Here is a 14,596-nt window from a genome sequence, read left to right as displayed (position 1 = left end):
TCTACATATTCTTACTGATTGGACCTTTAACACACACACATTTCCCCACAAAACTAAACAGCTTCATTTTTTTTAAATCCTAAATGTAACTGAACTAGACTCTTAACAAGGTGACATAAGGAAAGGAGACTCAAAGAGGTGTGACAAGGCGTTGGTATTTTACCGTTTGGGATCAGAGGGCAACACCACACCATTTGGACTACAAACTGTGAGTAGCTTGGAGCTAATTAATGGAGAATACCATATGGTGTCATTTGATCAGCATCCACTGAATATCTCCACAACTCTTTCCATTTAATACTTCAAGTTAAACTCTTTGACCTATGAGTCTGGATTTGGTGGTTGAGGGAACATCCTCCTCCCAGCTGGGAGTCTCTGCAGAGTGTATGTTTAGGAAGAGATAATTGAAACGTTGAGGCAGCCATTTTAAATCAATTTATTTAGCAGAAAAAGCTCCAGTGCAAAGACAGTGATACAAATAAATTGATAGTTGATAAGCCAGAAAGGTCCCGAAAAACACATCATAGCCAACAAGTGATGATCAAGGCTGCTGGAGATTTACTTGCTTTTACCACTGCACCATGCACCATGCACCATGCACCATGCGTCTGTTTGGAGTGTTGGCTGTGCATGTAATCAGAACAGTAATGCCACGTGGTTGCAATATGCAGTATGTACGTGACCAGTAGAGGGGATGTAAGAGGGTCAACAATGGCAATGAGCAAGTCTGCAGTTATTGACATCTGTACGACATGTCAAAGACAAACTTGCCTTTCAAACTAACTGGAGATGAATTAGTTCCAGTGTTTTATAATCAACATGTCCGAACTGTAACGTTAGCACGCGGAGGAAAGACTATTAGTGTCCTCCTCCAGTTACAGGTGAAGTGACTAGCCAGGATTGTTGACAATTACATTCCTTGACGCAGACGGTGGTGTATGCAAACGGAAGGTCAAAAGGCAAATATATATCTCCAGCCAGTCTTCAAAATAAATGATCCGAGTACAAATATATAAAACAACAAAATACCCAACAAATCAAAAGAATCCCTTTTACCTGAGTTAAGCTCTGTGTCCACCTGCCGTTTTTTCCGGGCAGTTAAGCGCAGGCTGTGCGCTGGTAAGCACTGCACGTCTGTCCTGTCTCTATGACAACAGCTGTTTGGTGCCGTTGCACCATACAGCTGCTCCGTTGCATTTTACTGCATGTTTTATATTTGAGATTGTTTATTTCCCGATCAGACACGGAGCGAGGAGCATGTGAGTACAAGACGAGATCCTTAGGCAGACAGCGCCTTTCTGAGGAGTTGAAAGATTTTCAACTTGAGCTTGCTGCTGCAAACGCTCTCTACTCATTGAAACAATGAAAGAAAGACGCTCAGTGGACACAGGGCATTATGTTTCAGTAAGTCAACATAATAGATCAAAGTTTAACGTCAAGGCAACAAGAATACACCAAGAATATTTCTGTTATGGCTGATCATCATTCAGCAAGCAGTAAAATCCTCAAATATTGACAGGTCTCAGCTTCACAAAGGTTGTTGTTTCAAAGTAAACGTGATCCGATTAAAAAAAAAAAAAAAAGTTTTGATGACTGCAAGTGGCCAAAAAAACAAACAATAACTGCAGACTGAAGTAACCCCTGAATCGATGATTTGTGAATTTAAAAGCATAAAAGCATGTATACTTTGACAACAGAAACACTTCACATCAAAAGAAAAACCCAGAAAGCAAACAATAATCACAGAATATATAACGGCATTAAAGAGGAAATGAAATAAAAGCAGGTTACAGCTTTGGACTTTAAGATACAGTAACATGTTAAAACTGATTTCTAGTCATACCAGAGTTGTAAACCAATTTTACTCTTATCATAGCGTAAAAAAACCTGAAAGATCGGTTCTGTTCCCTTTGGCGACCCCTGTGGTTTGAAGCTGTCATTGCAGGTTTGATAAAGTGTCTGTGTCGACCGTTTTCTATCTTTGTCTGATCGCTAACTTTGTTTCTTTCATCTCATGGTCTATGTTTGTTCGGCCTTGGTTGGTTTTTACGAGTGTTGTAGTACTCGAAATCGGTCAAGGTCTCAAGACTACTTTTTGAAGGTCTCGTTCTCGTCTCGGAATCTCGGTAAGACTGGGCGTACTCAGGATTTTTAATGAAGACCACCACTGACAAGCTATTTTTCCACATCATCATTGGGATTAGAAGGAAAACGGCTCTTTTTAAAAGAACAAATAACTTTGATTAATTTGTAGTTTGATTTTGATCGCCCGGTTACGGCCACAACCTTCCCCGTGTCCCTGCACACAACATGATGATTTTTCATTGATATTTATGATGTTGGTCTTGACTATGTCTCGCTCCCTTATTGTCTCGGTCTTGTCTTGGTCTCGGAGCACTCTGGTCTTGGGCATGTCTTGTTCTAGGCTTGACTAATGCACTAGATTTTACAGGCCGTTGTTCCACACAGCTCTGTTCAATTATCCTGCTAAAGACTTACTCACTATCGCACTTTATGGTTTGTTTCAATATAAAGGACATTGTGAATAAAATGTATTATTATATATGTTATTATTATTATCTGTGAACACAGAAACTCTATGAGGTACCGTAAAATCCTGTATTAACACCAATTTTTCATCTAAACGATTGGCTGCGTCCTATACAGTGATTGGACTAATACACAGTACAAAACGCTTACGCACGCCATCATTATCACGAGTGCAGCCGCCACCATGACCCACTGCACGCCACCTGCTGCAAATGAAGATTAATCCCCATTCACTGACACCGACTGCGTAACTTTTTTTTACATCTTTTCTCCATCACGTGGTCACAATCATGTTCTGGGTTGATTGAAAGAGTCCTACAATAAAGTTAACGAGTGATCAGTGGAGGTGGGCAGCGTGACAACCTGCCTGTGTCAACCTAACGACAGGCAGAAACTTGGAGCTGAGGCGGGTTTAAGTCTCTTAACAAACCATTACATGTAGCGTGTAGCTGACCTGTCAATCAGGACAGCTACACGCCTTACAACGGATAACACGTATCGTTTATAAATCAAAACGAATGAAGCGTGAGCCGATCGAGACATGAGCTAATCACACCTATTTGGTTTTTGAACCAGGCTGTAAACATATTAATCTCTGCTGTAAAAACAGGCTTTTTAGAATGGGTGTGTATGTGACTTCCTGTGCTTCTGCCACCAGCCTCTAGGGGACACTCAAGGAACTGCAGGATTTTGCACTTCTGCATCGGCTTCATTTCTCAATACCCTAGGTAGCCGCTTGGTCTGTGGGCTACTTCACAACTTTCATCGTAGGATGAGATCTGAAATAGCCTACCGTAGCTAGTAAGGGTGCAAACAGCATGAAGTGAAAATGGACGGAACTAAAAGAGCGACATAGCTGCACAGAAACTGCACATTGTAGACTTCGCTGAACACGATTGAAATTGTCACGCAGGACTACACTTTACTCTTACTTTATAAGACTGTCTTATGTAACGGTGCGATTTATTCTCCGGATTTTACGGTATTTTATATATATATAAGTATTGTTTATCATAGATATCATTTATTTTATAATATATCACAATAATATAATAGCTATTCCAACTTCCACAGTTGGAGATATGTATTAAGACACTTTAACTGCATATAATGTCGATTTTCATTTAAGATTTTTGTGTTATTTTCTGACCTTTTGAATCAGTCATCTTTTTAGTGTTAGATTTTGTGGTGTAAATAACAGCTTGGGTAAATCTTTAGTTTGAAGCAGTATAGGGGTGAACTCCCTTTTTTTTTTCGTTTTCGGGGACCAGTGAGGGAACACACAGAAGCCTGGCTCAGAATGCAGGATAATCAGGCCGATTTGAGGTTTGATTCCTGCTTCCTGACAATTGCACGGCTGTTCCCGACTCTCCAGCTTCTCTGAACCGATTATCCGGTAGTGTGAGTCGTATAAAGATCCTATCTGAACGCCCCTGATTTGCTCAAAGAGCGTCGGGGCTGCTCCAATTTTTGTTTGATATGCGGCACTGGTGGCGCAGTGGTTAGTGCGTGCGCCCCATGTATGGAGGCTGTAGTTTTCCAAGCGGGTGGCCCAGGTCCTTTCCCGCCTGTCATTCCCACTTTCTCTTTCTCTGATTTCCGACTCTATCCACTGTCCTGTCTCAACTGTAATGCATATAACAGTTACAATCTGACCTCCTGCTCTCACTGAAGAACAGACAACCCATGTTGTCTGCGTCTCCCCAGACATTTTTTCACCCGTTTTTGTCATCTCTGCACGAAGCATTAAAATCACAAATTCGAGGTAACGTGAGGTGGTGCGTTGATAATCAGGGCACGATTATCTTGGTAAATCCCATAAATCTGTGATGTGCCATGATTTTCATATCTTGTAGTGAGTGCATGAGCAAGGTTATGGAGAAAAATATCTGTTAAGATTCTCCTGATGTGTGTGATGCTGCAGTCAGATTTAGTTTTCAGTATTTTTTCTAAATCTGGGCTAACGGATTTGGCCTCACTGTCTGAATCCCCTCTAGAGATTTTGTTTAGACGGGGGAACTTCTTCAGAGACAGTAACAAAGCCACGAAGATGAGAATACTGAAAGATCGATTTACTAGACTGAGAAATACTAAGAGACCCTTTAAGGCGTCAGCATTTAGAATGGATCTCTGTTAGCTTAATTTTAAGGTCATATATACTTGCAGTGTCTTATCGTCGTCTGTCAAACAGGTGGCATCAGCCCAAGTCTTTTTTTTAACACAGATGCCACTCTGCTTTATTTTTAAGATCAGAACTATCAATGACTTTTCTATGGTTGCAGACGATTAAAGCAAAGATAATACTTTCTCTTCCTTTGCTTGAATACTGCATAAACTCATTTTTGGCTTAAAACTCGGTGAAGTATCTGCTATTAAAAGGTCATATTTCATGGAAACAGAATTTTTCTTAGACATTAAGACAATTCTAACTTTGCCCAAGCTGGGAGCACATGTTTAGCGGAGTTTTAGCTATCATTTAGGGGAATGTTCAAAGTCAATTAGGGGCTATTTCTTGACCGAAAGACGTTTATCCTTACACCACAACTCCTAATTTTCTGTGTTGGTTCACAGCTCTGCATGGGTGACCTTTAACCTGTGTGTGAATCTTTTTGACATTTACAGTGAATAAACAATAACAAAAAAAAGAACAAATGTCACCCTTTCTCACCCACACACCCCAAAAAAACATTTTTAAAGGGTTTTTAAAAAGAAAAATGACATTTCTAATCCTGATGGTTCGAGGTTTGACTTCAGTAAACCTTGGGTGGCTATATTTTCAGGAAAAGAAAAACTGCAATAATATTCCTAGGACCCTGGATCAATCTACCCTCCCTCCATTTTAACCTGGTCAGTCACAGAAGTGTACGTAGCTGTCTCCACTGCAGTGCGTATTTTGCGCTTGATGACGTACTTCCAGATGCAAAAACCCAAAGCGATGGCTAGAATAACGGCTGTGCTGATAACAACAGCAACAATTATTCGCAGTTCCACACAAACTCCTTCAGCGAAGCACAGCTGGGTGGTGTTGACTGAAAGGAGATCAATACAAGAGGAAACAGGTGAGGTTTTTTAACATTGAACGTGGCTACCACAACTAAAAACGTAAGTACCACATAGACAAAGTGGCTCTAAGATTCAATTCAATTCAATTCAAAAAACTTTATTTGTCCCCGGGGGGCAATTCAAAGGCACACAGAGCAGTAAATTAACAACAGTTCAAGTGCAAGATCATGGTAATGTCACTCTGTCAGTCCAACCTCCTATATTTAAACAACTCTTCTTTATGGTTTCTGACCCCCAATTTCCACATAGTCCGTGCACGCAGCGGCCCATCAGCGCCGCACACTACACTGTTGTTCGCTGCCACTCTAGTCAATGATTGTGTTTCCAAAGCGACTGCCGCGATCCATCTCCGGAGTGTGCCAGCAGCGTCACTACGCTCTGCTCCTTAGTGTCGCTACGAGCCGGACAGGTAGTCAAACAAGGAAACACACTGAGCATCCAATCAATTTCAAAATAAAACACAATATACAGACTCACAATCCTTTTTTCCATCACTATCAACATTACGTCAAAATAGACTTTGAATGAAGTTCCCCTGTGATGTGAAAACAGCTGCTTATGGCTGCGCTCAAATTCCAAAAACGTATCCAGTGGGAAAGGGAGCATGCCGTCCGACGGAGCAAAACTGTGGTACTGGACGGACTGAAGCGAACGCGGACTATGTGGAACCGATAAATCAGCTAGCCGATAATATCGGCCAATATTACCATATCCAGTGACTATCAATATTGGTTATTTTTAAGCAGATATGTGCGATATTACTAGATTTATTTACTGGTCAAATAGCATTTAATTTGAGTATCATTGTATTAAACTAGCAGTTCTCTTTCACCAGCAGAGGGTGCTATATAGATTTCAACAATCAAAGAGTTTCCCTTTTGCAGAAGCACAAACACTGTATAGTGTTACAGAGCACCTGTGTGCAAACACAGGTGCAAACAGTGTTTCATGACTCACTGCTACAATAACAGTGAGTCATCACTAGTGGTTTCATCACAGGTACGGTTGAATGTGAAACTACTCAGAGGGGATTTTATGAGAGGCCGAAAGATAACCTCTCCCTCTCTAATAATTATTGGAAAAACTTGGATGTGGCTGTTTTTCTACTCTCTCCCTTCTGTACAGAATTGAAGGACGTTAATCTGTAGACAGTCTCAGGAATAATGCGGCAATATGCAACTCTGACACCTAGTGTTTAAAAAGCGTACCGAATTTAAAACATTGTAGAGGGCTGTCTGATTGAACATCATATCAAAAGTTTTTTGTGCAGGATATGTTGTTGTTTTAATCGTTCACCCCCCCCCCCCCCCTTCAAATTGTAACCCAGACTTAGAAAGCTGTGTATTAACAGGCGTTTTCCCCCTCGAGGCCTCCTGAGGCTGAGCTGTGGTTTTTATAGACCTTCAGTGATGACTTAAAACCACAAACATCATTGAATGTGTTAAGGAAACAGGTGTTGACTCACCAATCTGTGGTTGAGGTTTCTCCTGAAGAAGTGGAATGCTGCAGTTAACTGTTGGCAGGGGAAGAAATAATCCGTTACTAAAAAGTCATGACACCACATCTGAAACATTAAAGCACACACATCAAAATACACGTTTCTAAAAGTGTATAGAAGAGCTAACTGGTCTTACAACATAAGGGCCTGTGTCCACAGAGAGCGTGCCTTTTTCTTTACACACCCATGCAGAGCTGGATAAACACTGAAGCTTCAGTGTCCACCACATGGTGACCTGAGTGAGCATCCACTCTAGAGAGGGGGGGGGGAGACAGCTCTCTATGATGTTCAGAATTTAGACTACGGTACCCATTTTAAACACTAGGGGTCAGAGTTACATACTGCTCCTTTAATGCATTAATTTATTACCTTTATTGCAACACAATAAACATGTTAAAGCTGACATCCCCAAAACATACAAATTGTCTTTTCTCTGTCGCGCACACTATCGTCTTTATGTGGTAACACTGCTTTAGGAGCATAAAAACTGTATCGTGTTGTGTATTTGGTTATTCTGCAACTTCAATACTCACATGAGCAGTTCACTTTCTCTCGGATCTGCAGGAAGGAAACAAACACACAGAGAGATCAAATATAAAATGGGAATAAAACAAGAACAACTGAGAGCAAAGATCAACAAACACAGTGATAATGATTTCATGAGCAATATAAAATCTAAATTAGGTTTGTAGGCTAATCTTTGCTTATAGATATTTGTACTGTTTTCCAGGGCCCGACCGATGCAGGATTTTTGAGGCCGATACCATTATCGATGTTTGGCAGGGAAAGAAATTGGATACCGATAACTTTCTTAGATATGTACAATCTGTAGAGATAGATGCACACATGTATTGTGTTGATCCCTAAAATGCAGCTATCAAACAATTGTGGAAAAGATTTATAATGAAGACAAGATGGCCACTCAACTGGAAAGTAAGTGAGCATGTACATACATCACCGCTCGACGCTCTGAAGAGTGATGCCAGAGAACTGCTGGTGTAATCCGAAGATACTCAAATTAAATGATATTTGACTGGTGAATAAATTTAGTAATATTGGTGCATATCTGGGATAAAATCAGCCGATACTGATTGTCACTGGATATGCTAATATCAGCCGATATTATCGGCTAGCTGATTGATCGGTTGTGCTCTACTCTTTTCAACATTTAATTGCAAGCTGCTCTGCAACGTTGGCCCTCAGGATAATAAAGCTAAAAGCTCTTCTTTTCACTCCTGTGTAAGTAGATAATTTTTAATTCATCGAGGGACTTTGAGGGTTTGATACCTTTATTATATTTTACCAATCACACAAAGTGTTTAGCAAGAAAACTTGACTGTCTGCCACAAAACACTCCCATGCTCTGAATCCAAATCTCAACCGGCTGGTTAGACAGAAATCTGGGGAATCCCCTCACATGTTCACATTCCTTTATTCAATATTTCTAATCTGAATGAAAGTTATTAACGTCAGGTGTTTGCATCGAATCTTGAGAATAAGATGTTCTTTACCTCTGTGCACTGCCACATAAAACGCAGGACGCTCGTGCAGTTTTTTAGTGTGATGGATGCCATCGTCACATTCAGTACCCGATTGGGATCGTGTTGGAATTGAAGGACGATGGAGGTCCCCTGAAAAATAAGCAGAGGCAGACAGCTTCATTATGAATGCAGATTTACTCAAAAAGGACTTGTGAATGAGATCAATGGTTTTGAAGATCTGGAGAAATATGTAATTCCTGAAACATTGCAATGAAATGACTTGATTTTCTTTCTTATACCAACTGTGTGGGGAGAGGGTGGCAGGGGAGGTCAGGTGAGCTTTTACAATCATCATTTTTCATTTCACTGTGTATTCTGAAGTCTTTAAAAAAAAGTCTGATGAGAAGACAAGAGATGGCAGCAGTGGAGTTGAAGGGACTTTCCAGATCATTTTGCTGGCAGAGAGGATTGCTCAATCACATCATGTTGGGCAGGAAGGGAAGTAAAAGAGTGACACCTCAGCCACTTTTTAACAGCATGAACTTACCCCTGAAACGAGGGACCCTTTGAGGAACTGTGTCCATTTGGACCACAGGAACTAGGGTCTAAATTTAGATCTAATGTAAGCCACAAATGCCACTGTATTTCCGGTGATCCTGTGTGATGCCGTGTTCAATCAACTGTGCTCCATTTTGACTGCTCTCTGGGTGTTTCTTAACTTTAGAATACTCATTTAATCTGGGAAAAAAATCTGTTCAATCAGGTCCAAATCAAAGTTTATTTAAAGAGCAATATGTAACTCTGAACCCCTAGTGTTTAAAATGAGTACTGCAGTCTAAATTCTAAACATCATAGAGAGCTGTCTCCCCCCCCCCTCCTCTCTAGAGTGGATGCTCACTCAGGTCACCATGTGGTGGACTCTGAAGCTTCAGTGTTTATCCAGCTCTGCATGGGTCTGTAAACCTTTCTGTGTTCTAACCTCTCTCCATTTTTCAAAAGCATCTCCAATATTGATCCTAGTTTGAGCACGTTTCTGCTCGTGGAGCTTATTAGAAACATGCAGAGGCTTTTTAGGTCGGGTACAATCACTTCTATCTGAACCACTTCTCTTGACCGCTTCCATCGCTGCAACACCTGTTGACCTGATAACTGCTCTCATATCTGACAAACCGAGGGGCGTCCAAAACAGCCGTGTGGGGGGGGGGGTCTTAAAAGCGCCTACCTTCTCTGGTCCAAACAAATCCAGAGCATTCAGGAGCAGAATGTAAAGTTAGAAGGAGGACATACTGGCTGCTGCATTGTTGTCAGAGAAGCCAGCACTTCAACATGTTTCCTTAATGATCAGAGAGTAAGATACCTTTATCATCTCACTCTCTACACAGCTCACTGATTGGACCTTTATAGCTCCTCAGTTTTAAACCTATTTCTCTTGGTTACTTACATCTTCAGTCTCCCAGCTTCTCCTACAGCCAGGTGACCAGATCATAGGGGACAGCTGGTATAAGACGATGTCATCCGTTTGTCTGCTGGCGCTGCATGTTGGGTGCTGTTGTTCTGGTACTGCAGCCGAAGAACACTGGATCTTCATTATCATCATCATCATCATCATCAGAACAGAAACTGGAAGTGAAGAAGAAAAACAATCTCATTCAGCAGAAACATTATTTAATTGTTTACGGGTTAGGTAATACGTTTTAGGTACACCTGAACCCTGGACTGGACTCCGGAGGTCTAGGTGGGTCTTTAAAAACCTTCTCATGAATCATAGTGTGAGGTGGCCATCAGAGTGGAAAGGTACAGAGTTACAGGAGGAAAGGAGGAAAGGATCTAATCTGCAGAGAGAGGAAAGGAGATGAAGGAGAAATGATCAGATACAGAGTGTTTGAAAGCAGAGGAGTCAAAACTACAGGGAAGGCAGGGTGATAAAACCTTCCTGAGAGCTAAACTGTCAGGACTGTTCAGAAGGAGCTGCAGAAAAAGTTAGCATGTGTTCAGACATATTTGTGGTTTGCTTTGTTTCACTTGGCTCTTTCCTCCTCGATTGCTTCATCGCCTCTAATCCAGGAGGGAGTGGAAAAGCTGAGTCATTTTAGCGCATTGTCTGATAAGGACGAGTGGAAAGGGAAAACGAAAACTTCCCATTCAACTGGCCCGCCCGAGCAAACAAACAACCGAGTGAGAACATCAGACTCTCACCTGAGAGGTCAAGAATATCTCATTCCACTTATTCTAAGCCACACTCCGCTGACGAGTCCGGGCTTACATCTTAAAGCAAAAAATAAATCCTGAATTGTTTGTAATGAGTGTGTTTACATGGACTTGAGTATCTCGGTTTTGTGTTTGTTCATGTAAACATCATATCCTGATTTCAGGAATCGAGTAGCATGTGGCATGTATACACTTTCACCATGGTTTCTGACAGCTGCCGACTACCTGTGCACCCGCTGTCTCTGGTCACTTCCTGTCAGCACCTCTGGTCACTTCCTGTCAGCACCTGTGTGTCTGATCAGACTTAAAGCTGTTTGTTTACACTTCCTGTCGTTGTCTCCTCCTCTCTAGATCCTTGCTTGTGTTGTTCTTCCTCTCTGATGTTCACTTTGGATAAAAGCGTCTGCTACATGAATTGTAGAATATCCAGATATGATCCAAACCAGGAGGAGACTCACAACCCGGATTCTCAAGTCCATGTAAACACACTGGATGATTAAATATCTGCCAGGAGGTGTGTGCTACTCGCCTCAGCCCGTTATCTCTTTTTTGTGGCCTGTGTCTGAGATTGTTTAAACAGCTTATTGAAGAGCTGATAACAGCTGAGAGGATTAGTTCTCTTTACACTTTAACTCACTGGAGCATGCTGAGTGATTTACTTACGGTGGGCGTGTTTGTTTTTGTAGTACATGTGTACCGATTATCTCGGAGGGCGTGTGAAGAAGGAAACCTGACCTGTAACTGCTCTGACCCAGATTTAACACGCTGTGAAGACAAACAGTAAATCAATGAAACTATAAGAAGTATATATTTAACTCTGGCTTCTTTGATTTGCAGCCGGGCCACATGGGAAATCGCAGCTGTTGAACTGGTTTCCTGTATTTCACAACAGACCTTTCGTTTTCCGCACATGCTGCTGTAACCGGAGAGTCACATGACTACATTACATCATGATTGCATCACACATTTCTCTGCAGTTACTATTCTTTGTTTTGCCTCCAAACTGCAGTTCCCATAATGCTTTGGGGGATGTACAAAGGAAGTGCGTGGTCCCAGGTAGCTGCTGGGGGGGGGGCAGGTTCTGCACTTATGATCACCATTGTTTTTCTGTTCATTCTTTGTTAGGTTTATGAACTTTTATTTACGCGCAGTCCAAACCGGTGCACATAAATGATGCCGAATGAGCTATTACTACTTCCTGTTTGCAGTGCACTCATGGACGTACGGACAGCTGAGACTGGATGTCTCCGATACTGAGATCAACTTCAAATCGTTACCATTCTCAGGCAGGTTCTGCAGTAATGAAAAGTGCTGGTTTTCTGTGAATATCAGGACGATTTAAAGTATGCAGAGTTAGCTGTAACTGGTTCCTTTATGTGGATGTACAGACGACTACTACTGGATTTCTCTGGTGCTGAAAAGGCTTAAAGTCATCAAGTGTTCAGGGCAAGTTCTGAATGAGGACCAGATTTAATATGAAGGTGGGTTTAGTGACTTTGGTCAGAAATTATGCACAGGGTTGGTTTCTTTTTTCTTTTTGGGTCAAAACATGTTCTCTCCATGATTTCTAAGAACTCCAATGAGACTTCCTCAGTATTTAAATGTTCTCAGGTGGCGTCCGTCAAACTGAAACTAACGCGTGACCTCTGACACAATAACACACACTTCCTGTTGTTTTGTTATTTTACTTCACATCAAAACAACTCAATGATTTTTCTGACGACCGCTTTCTTCCTTATTGACTCATCTGTCCTTTGAAACAACAAGCAGAGAGCCACACCTCTCTAATGAAACATGATAAGAGACAACATGTCAAACTGAATCTACACACACACACACACACACACACACACACAGACACACACACACACACACACACAGACACACACACACACAGACACACACACACACAGACACACACACAGACACAGACACAGACACAGACACACACACACACACACACAGACACAGACACAGACACAGACACACACAGACATACACACACACACACACACAGACACAGACACAGACACAGACACACACAGACATACACACACACACACACACACACACAGACACAGACCCACACACACACGCACACAGTATATTACGTCAGGCAGGGTGTGATGAAACAGTGTGAAACTCGTGCAGAAAGCGTTATCACGTGACCCAGTTCCCTAGGCAACCGTTCTCACGGCTTCAACTCTCGAGAATCTTCCTCCATTCCTGCACTCGTCCTGAATCGACCTGTTCCTCCAGGGAAGTCCCGAAAAAACCCTCCCGTGCCGTTTCTCACAGACGCATTTACGGGAATACCTGACACGGTTCACCTTCAAACATTTTACCGATTTACGACAACTTTACTACCAAAAGCTTCCATACATAGTACATGCTTAGAAATAAAGAATCTATAGACGAAGCATTCTTTAGAGAAGTAACAAACAACATAAACATATACACAAATGTGTAGTTCAACTATCAGAGAGAGAGAGACTACTGATTATTATTGTAACGTAAAGCCACGTTGTTGTTGTTGTTGTTGTTGTTGTTGTTTTTGGTTTGAGGAGAAGGTAACAAATGTCATCACACTCACTCCGACCTGCGGGTGCCAGCTCTCCTCTCACTCTTTAATCACCGACTTCCTCTCAGTGGTGATTTGGTTAAAACGTTTTAGAAAGCTGTCCTCAGACTCACCGAGCAGTGGCATCAAAGTCTTCATCATGGTCGTTCAGGTGAAGGAATAAATAAACGTGTTCTCTCCTTGACAGTGAGGAGCGACTGATGAAACACACACTCCCTCTAATGCAGCGGACCGTGAGAGGATGCCTCCGCCTCTTGAGCCGCCCACACATCTGCAGCCAGACGGGAAGCCCCCAAGAATATAGATCTGGTTTCTCTGTTTCTCTGAATTAACGCGGGGAGCCGACAGGTGTCACAGTTTAACTGGTGTTGAATTTAAAGTGTTATTGCACTTCTGCATATCTGTTGAGCAGCAGCAGTCTAACTCAATCTTATCTCCATCTTAATCATTTGTAGATTTCAGTCGGGTTTTCAAACTGATTTGAGTATTTTTGAGGTCATGTTTTTCTGACTGTCGTTGCAGCTGCTGTATCTATAATTTCCTGCAGGGGTTAATAAAGTATCCATCTACCTAAGACTTACTGTGTTCATGGGGGTTTTGGTTGGAATGTGTCTGCCGATGGTTAGAATCATCATTAAGTCTTTAAAACGTCATGAAAGGATTCAACAGCCTGAACACACAGCTCTCTCTCTTAAATCAGCACATTACTTCATGGGGTTTGGTTGGGATGCGTAAAAAAGAAACACACGGGTCGTCTTCCTAAAACTTACCGACAAGGATCCGTTTCGGGAGAGTCGTGAACGTCTCGGTCAGGTTCATGATGCTGCGAGAGGATGGAGTGATGAGAGGATGGAGTGATGAGAGGATGGAGTGATGAGAGGATGGAGAGACGAGAGGATGGAGTGAGGAGAGGATGGAGAGACGAGAGGATGGAGAGACGAGAGGATGGAGTGATGAGAGGATGGAGTGATGAGAGGATGGAGTGATGAGAGGATGGAGTGATGAGAGGATGGAGTGATTAGAGGATGGAGTGATGAGAGGTGTGTTCTCTTTAGCAGTTCTGCTTTGGGTTTTATGTATTGCGCTCCTTCGTCGACTCCTCCTCCTCCTCTTCCTGTCCTATCACGGGACTCTGCGTACACCCGCCCCCCCCCCGGAGAAATGGCGCGAACAGGTCATGTCCTTTTATGGCTCTGCACTCCTGCAGGCTTACGG

The 14,596-nt window shown here is 42.2% G+C and overlaps 1 protein-coding gene across 5 annotated transcripts; it reads right to left on the bottom strand.

The window, feature by feature from the left end:
• Window positions 1-420: 420 nt before the first annotated feature.
• LOC110001737 (uncharacterized) lies at window positions 421-14,365 on the bottom strand. 5 transcript variants are annotated; one of them, XM_029281997.2, is made up of 6 exons: window positions 14,152-14,365; window positions 10,034-10,212; window positions 8,623-8,742; window positions 7,645-7,669; window positions 7,079-7,126; window positions 421-5,579 (listed from the first exon to the last, which is right to left on the bottom strand). In XM_029281997.2, the coding sequence occupies exons 1-6, from the start codon at window positions 14,198-14,200 to the stop codon at window positions 5,374-5,376; spliced, it is 627 nt and encodes a 208-aa protein (XP_029137830.1). In that variant the 5' UTR covers window positions 14,201-14,365; the 3' UTR covers window positions 421-5,373. The 5 variants fall into 5 exon arrangements, with proteins under 5 accessions (XP_029137830.1, XP_065812487.1, XP_020512899.1 ...); XM_065956415.1 differs by having other exon boundaries at window positions 10,034-10,424; window positions 14,152-14,359; XM_020657243.3 differs by lacking the exon at window positions 14,152-14,365 and adding an exon at window positions 13,495-14,125.
• Between the last annotated feature and the right edge of the window lie 231 nt (window positions 14,366-14,596).

The sequence above is a fragment of the Labrus bergylta genome, chromosome 6 (assembly GCF_963930695.1).
Source record: "Labrus bergylta chromosome 6, fLabBer1.1, whole genome shotgun sequence".
NCBI classification, from domain to species: domain Eukaryota; kingdom Metazoa; phylum Chordata; class Actinopteri; order Labriformes; family Labridae; genus Labrus; species Labrus bergylta.
Note: the sequence above shows the minus strand (reverse complement) of the source record. Positions and strands in the feature narration are given on the sequence as shown.

Coding starts and splice junctions, on each gene's coding strand:
- LOC110001737 (XM_029281997.2), bottom strand. CDS start 14,200: ATGAACCTGACCGAGACGTTCACGACTCTCCCGAAACGGATCCTTGTC. Junction 10,213..14,151: donor CCCGAAACGGATCCTTGTCG/GTAAGTTTTAGG, acceptor CTTCACTTCCAG/TTTCTGTTCTGATGATGATG. Junction 7,670..8,622: donor TTATGTGGCAGTGCACAGAG/GTAAAGAACATC, acceptor TCCTTCCTGCAG/ATCCGAGAGAAAGTGAACTG.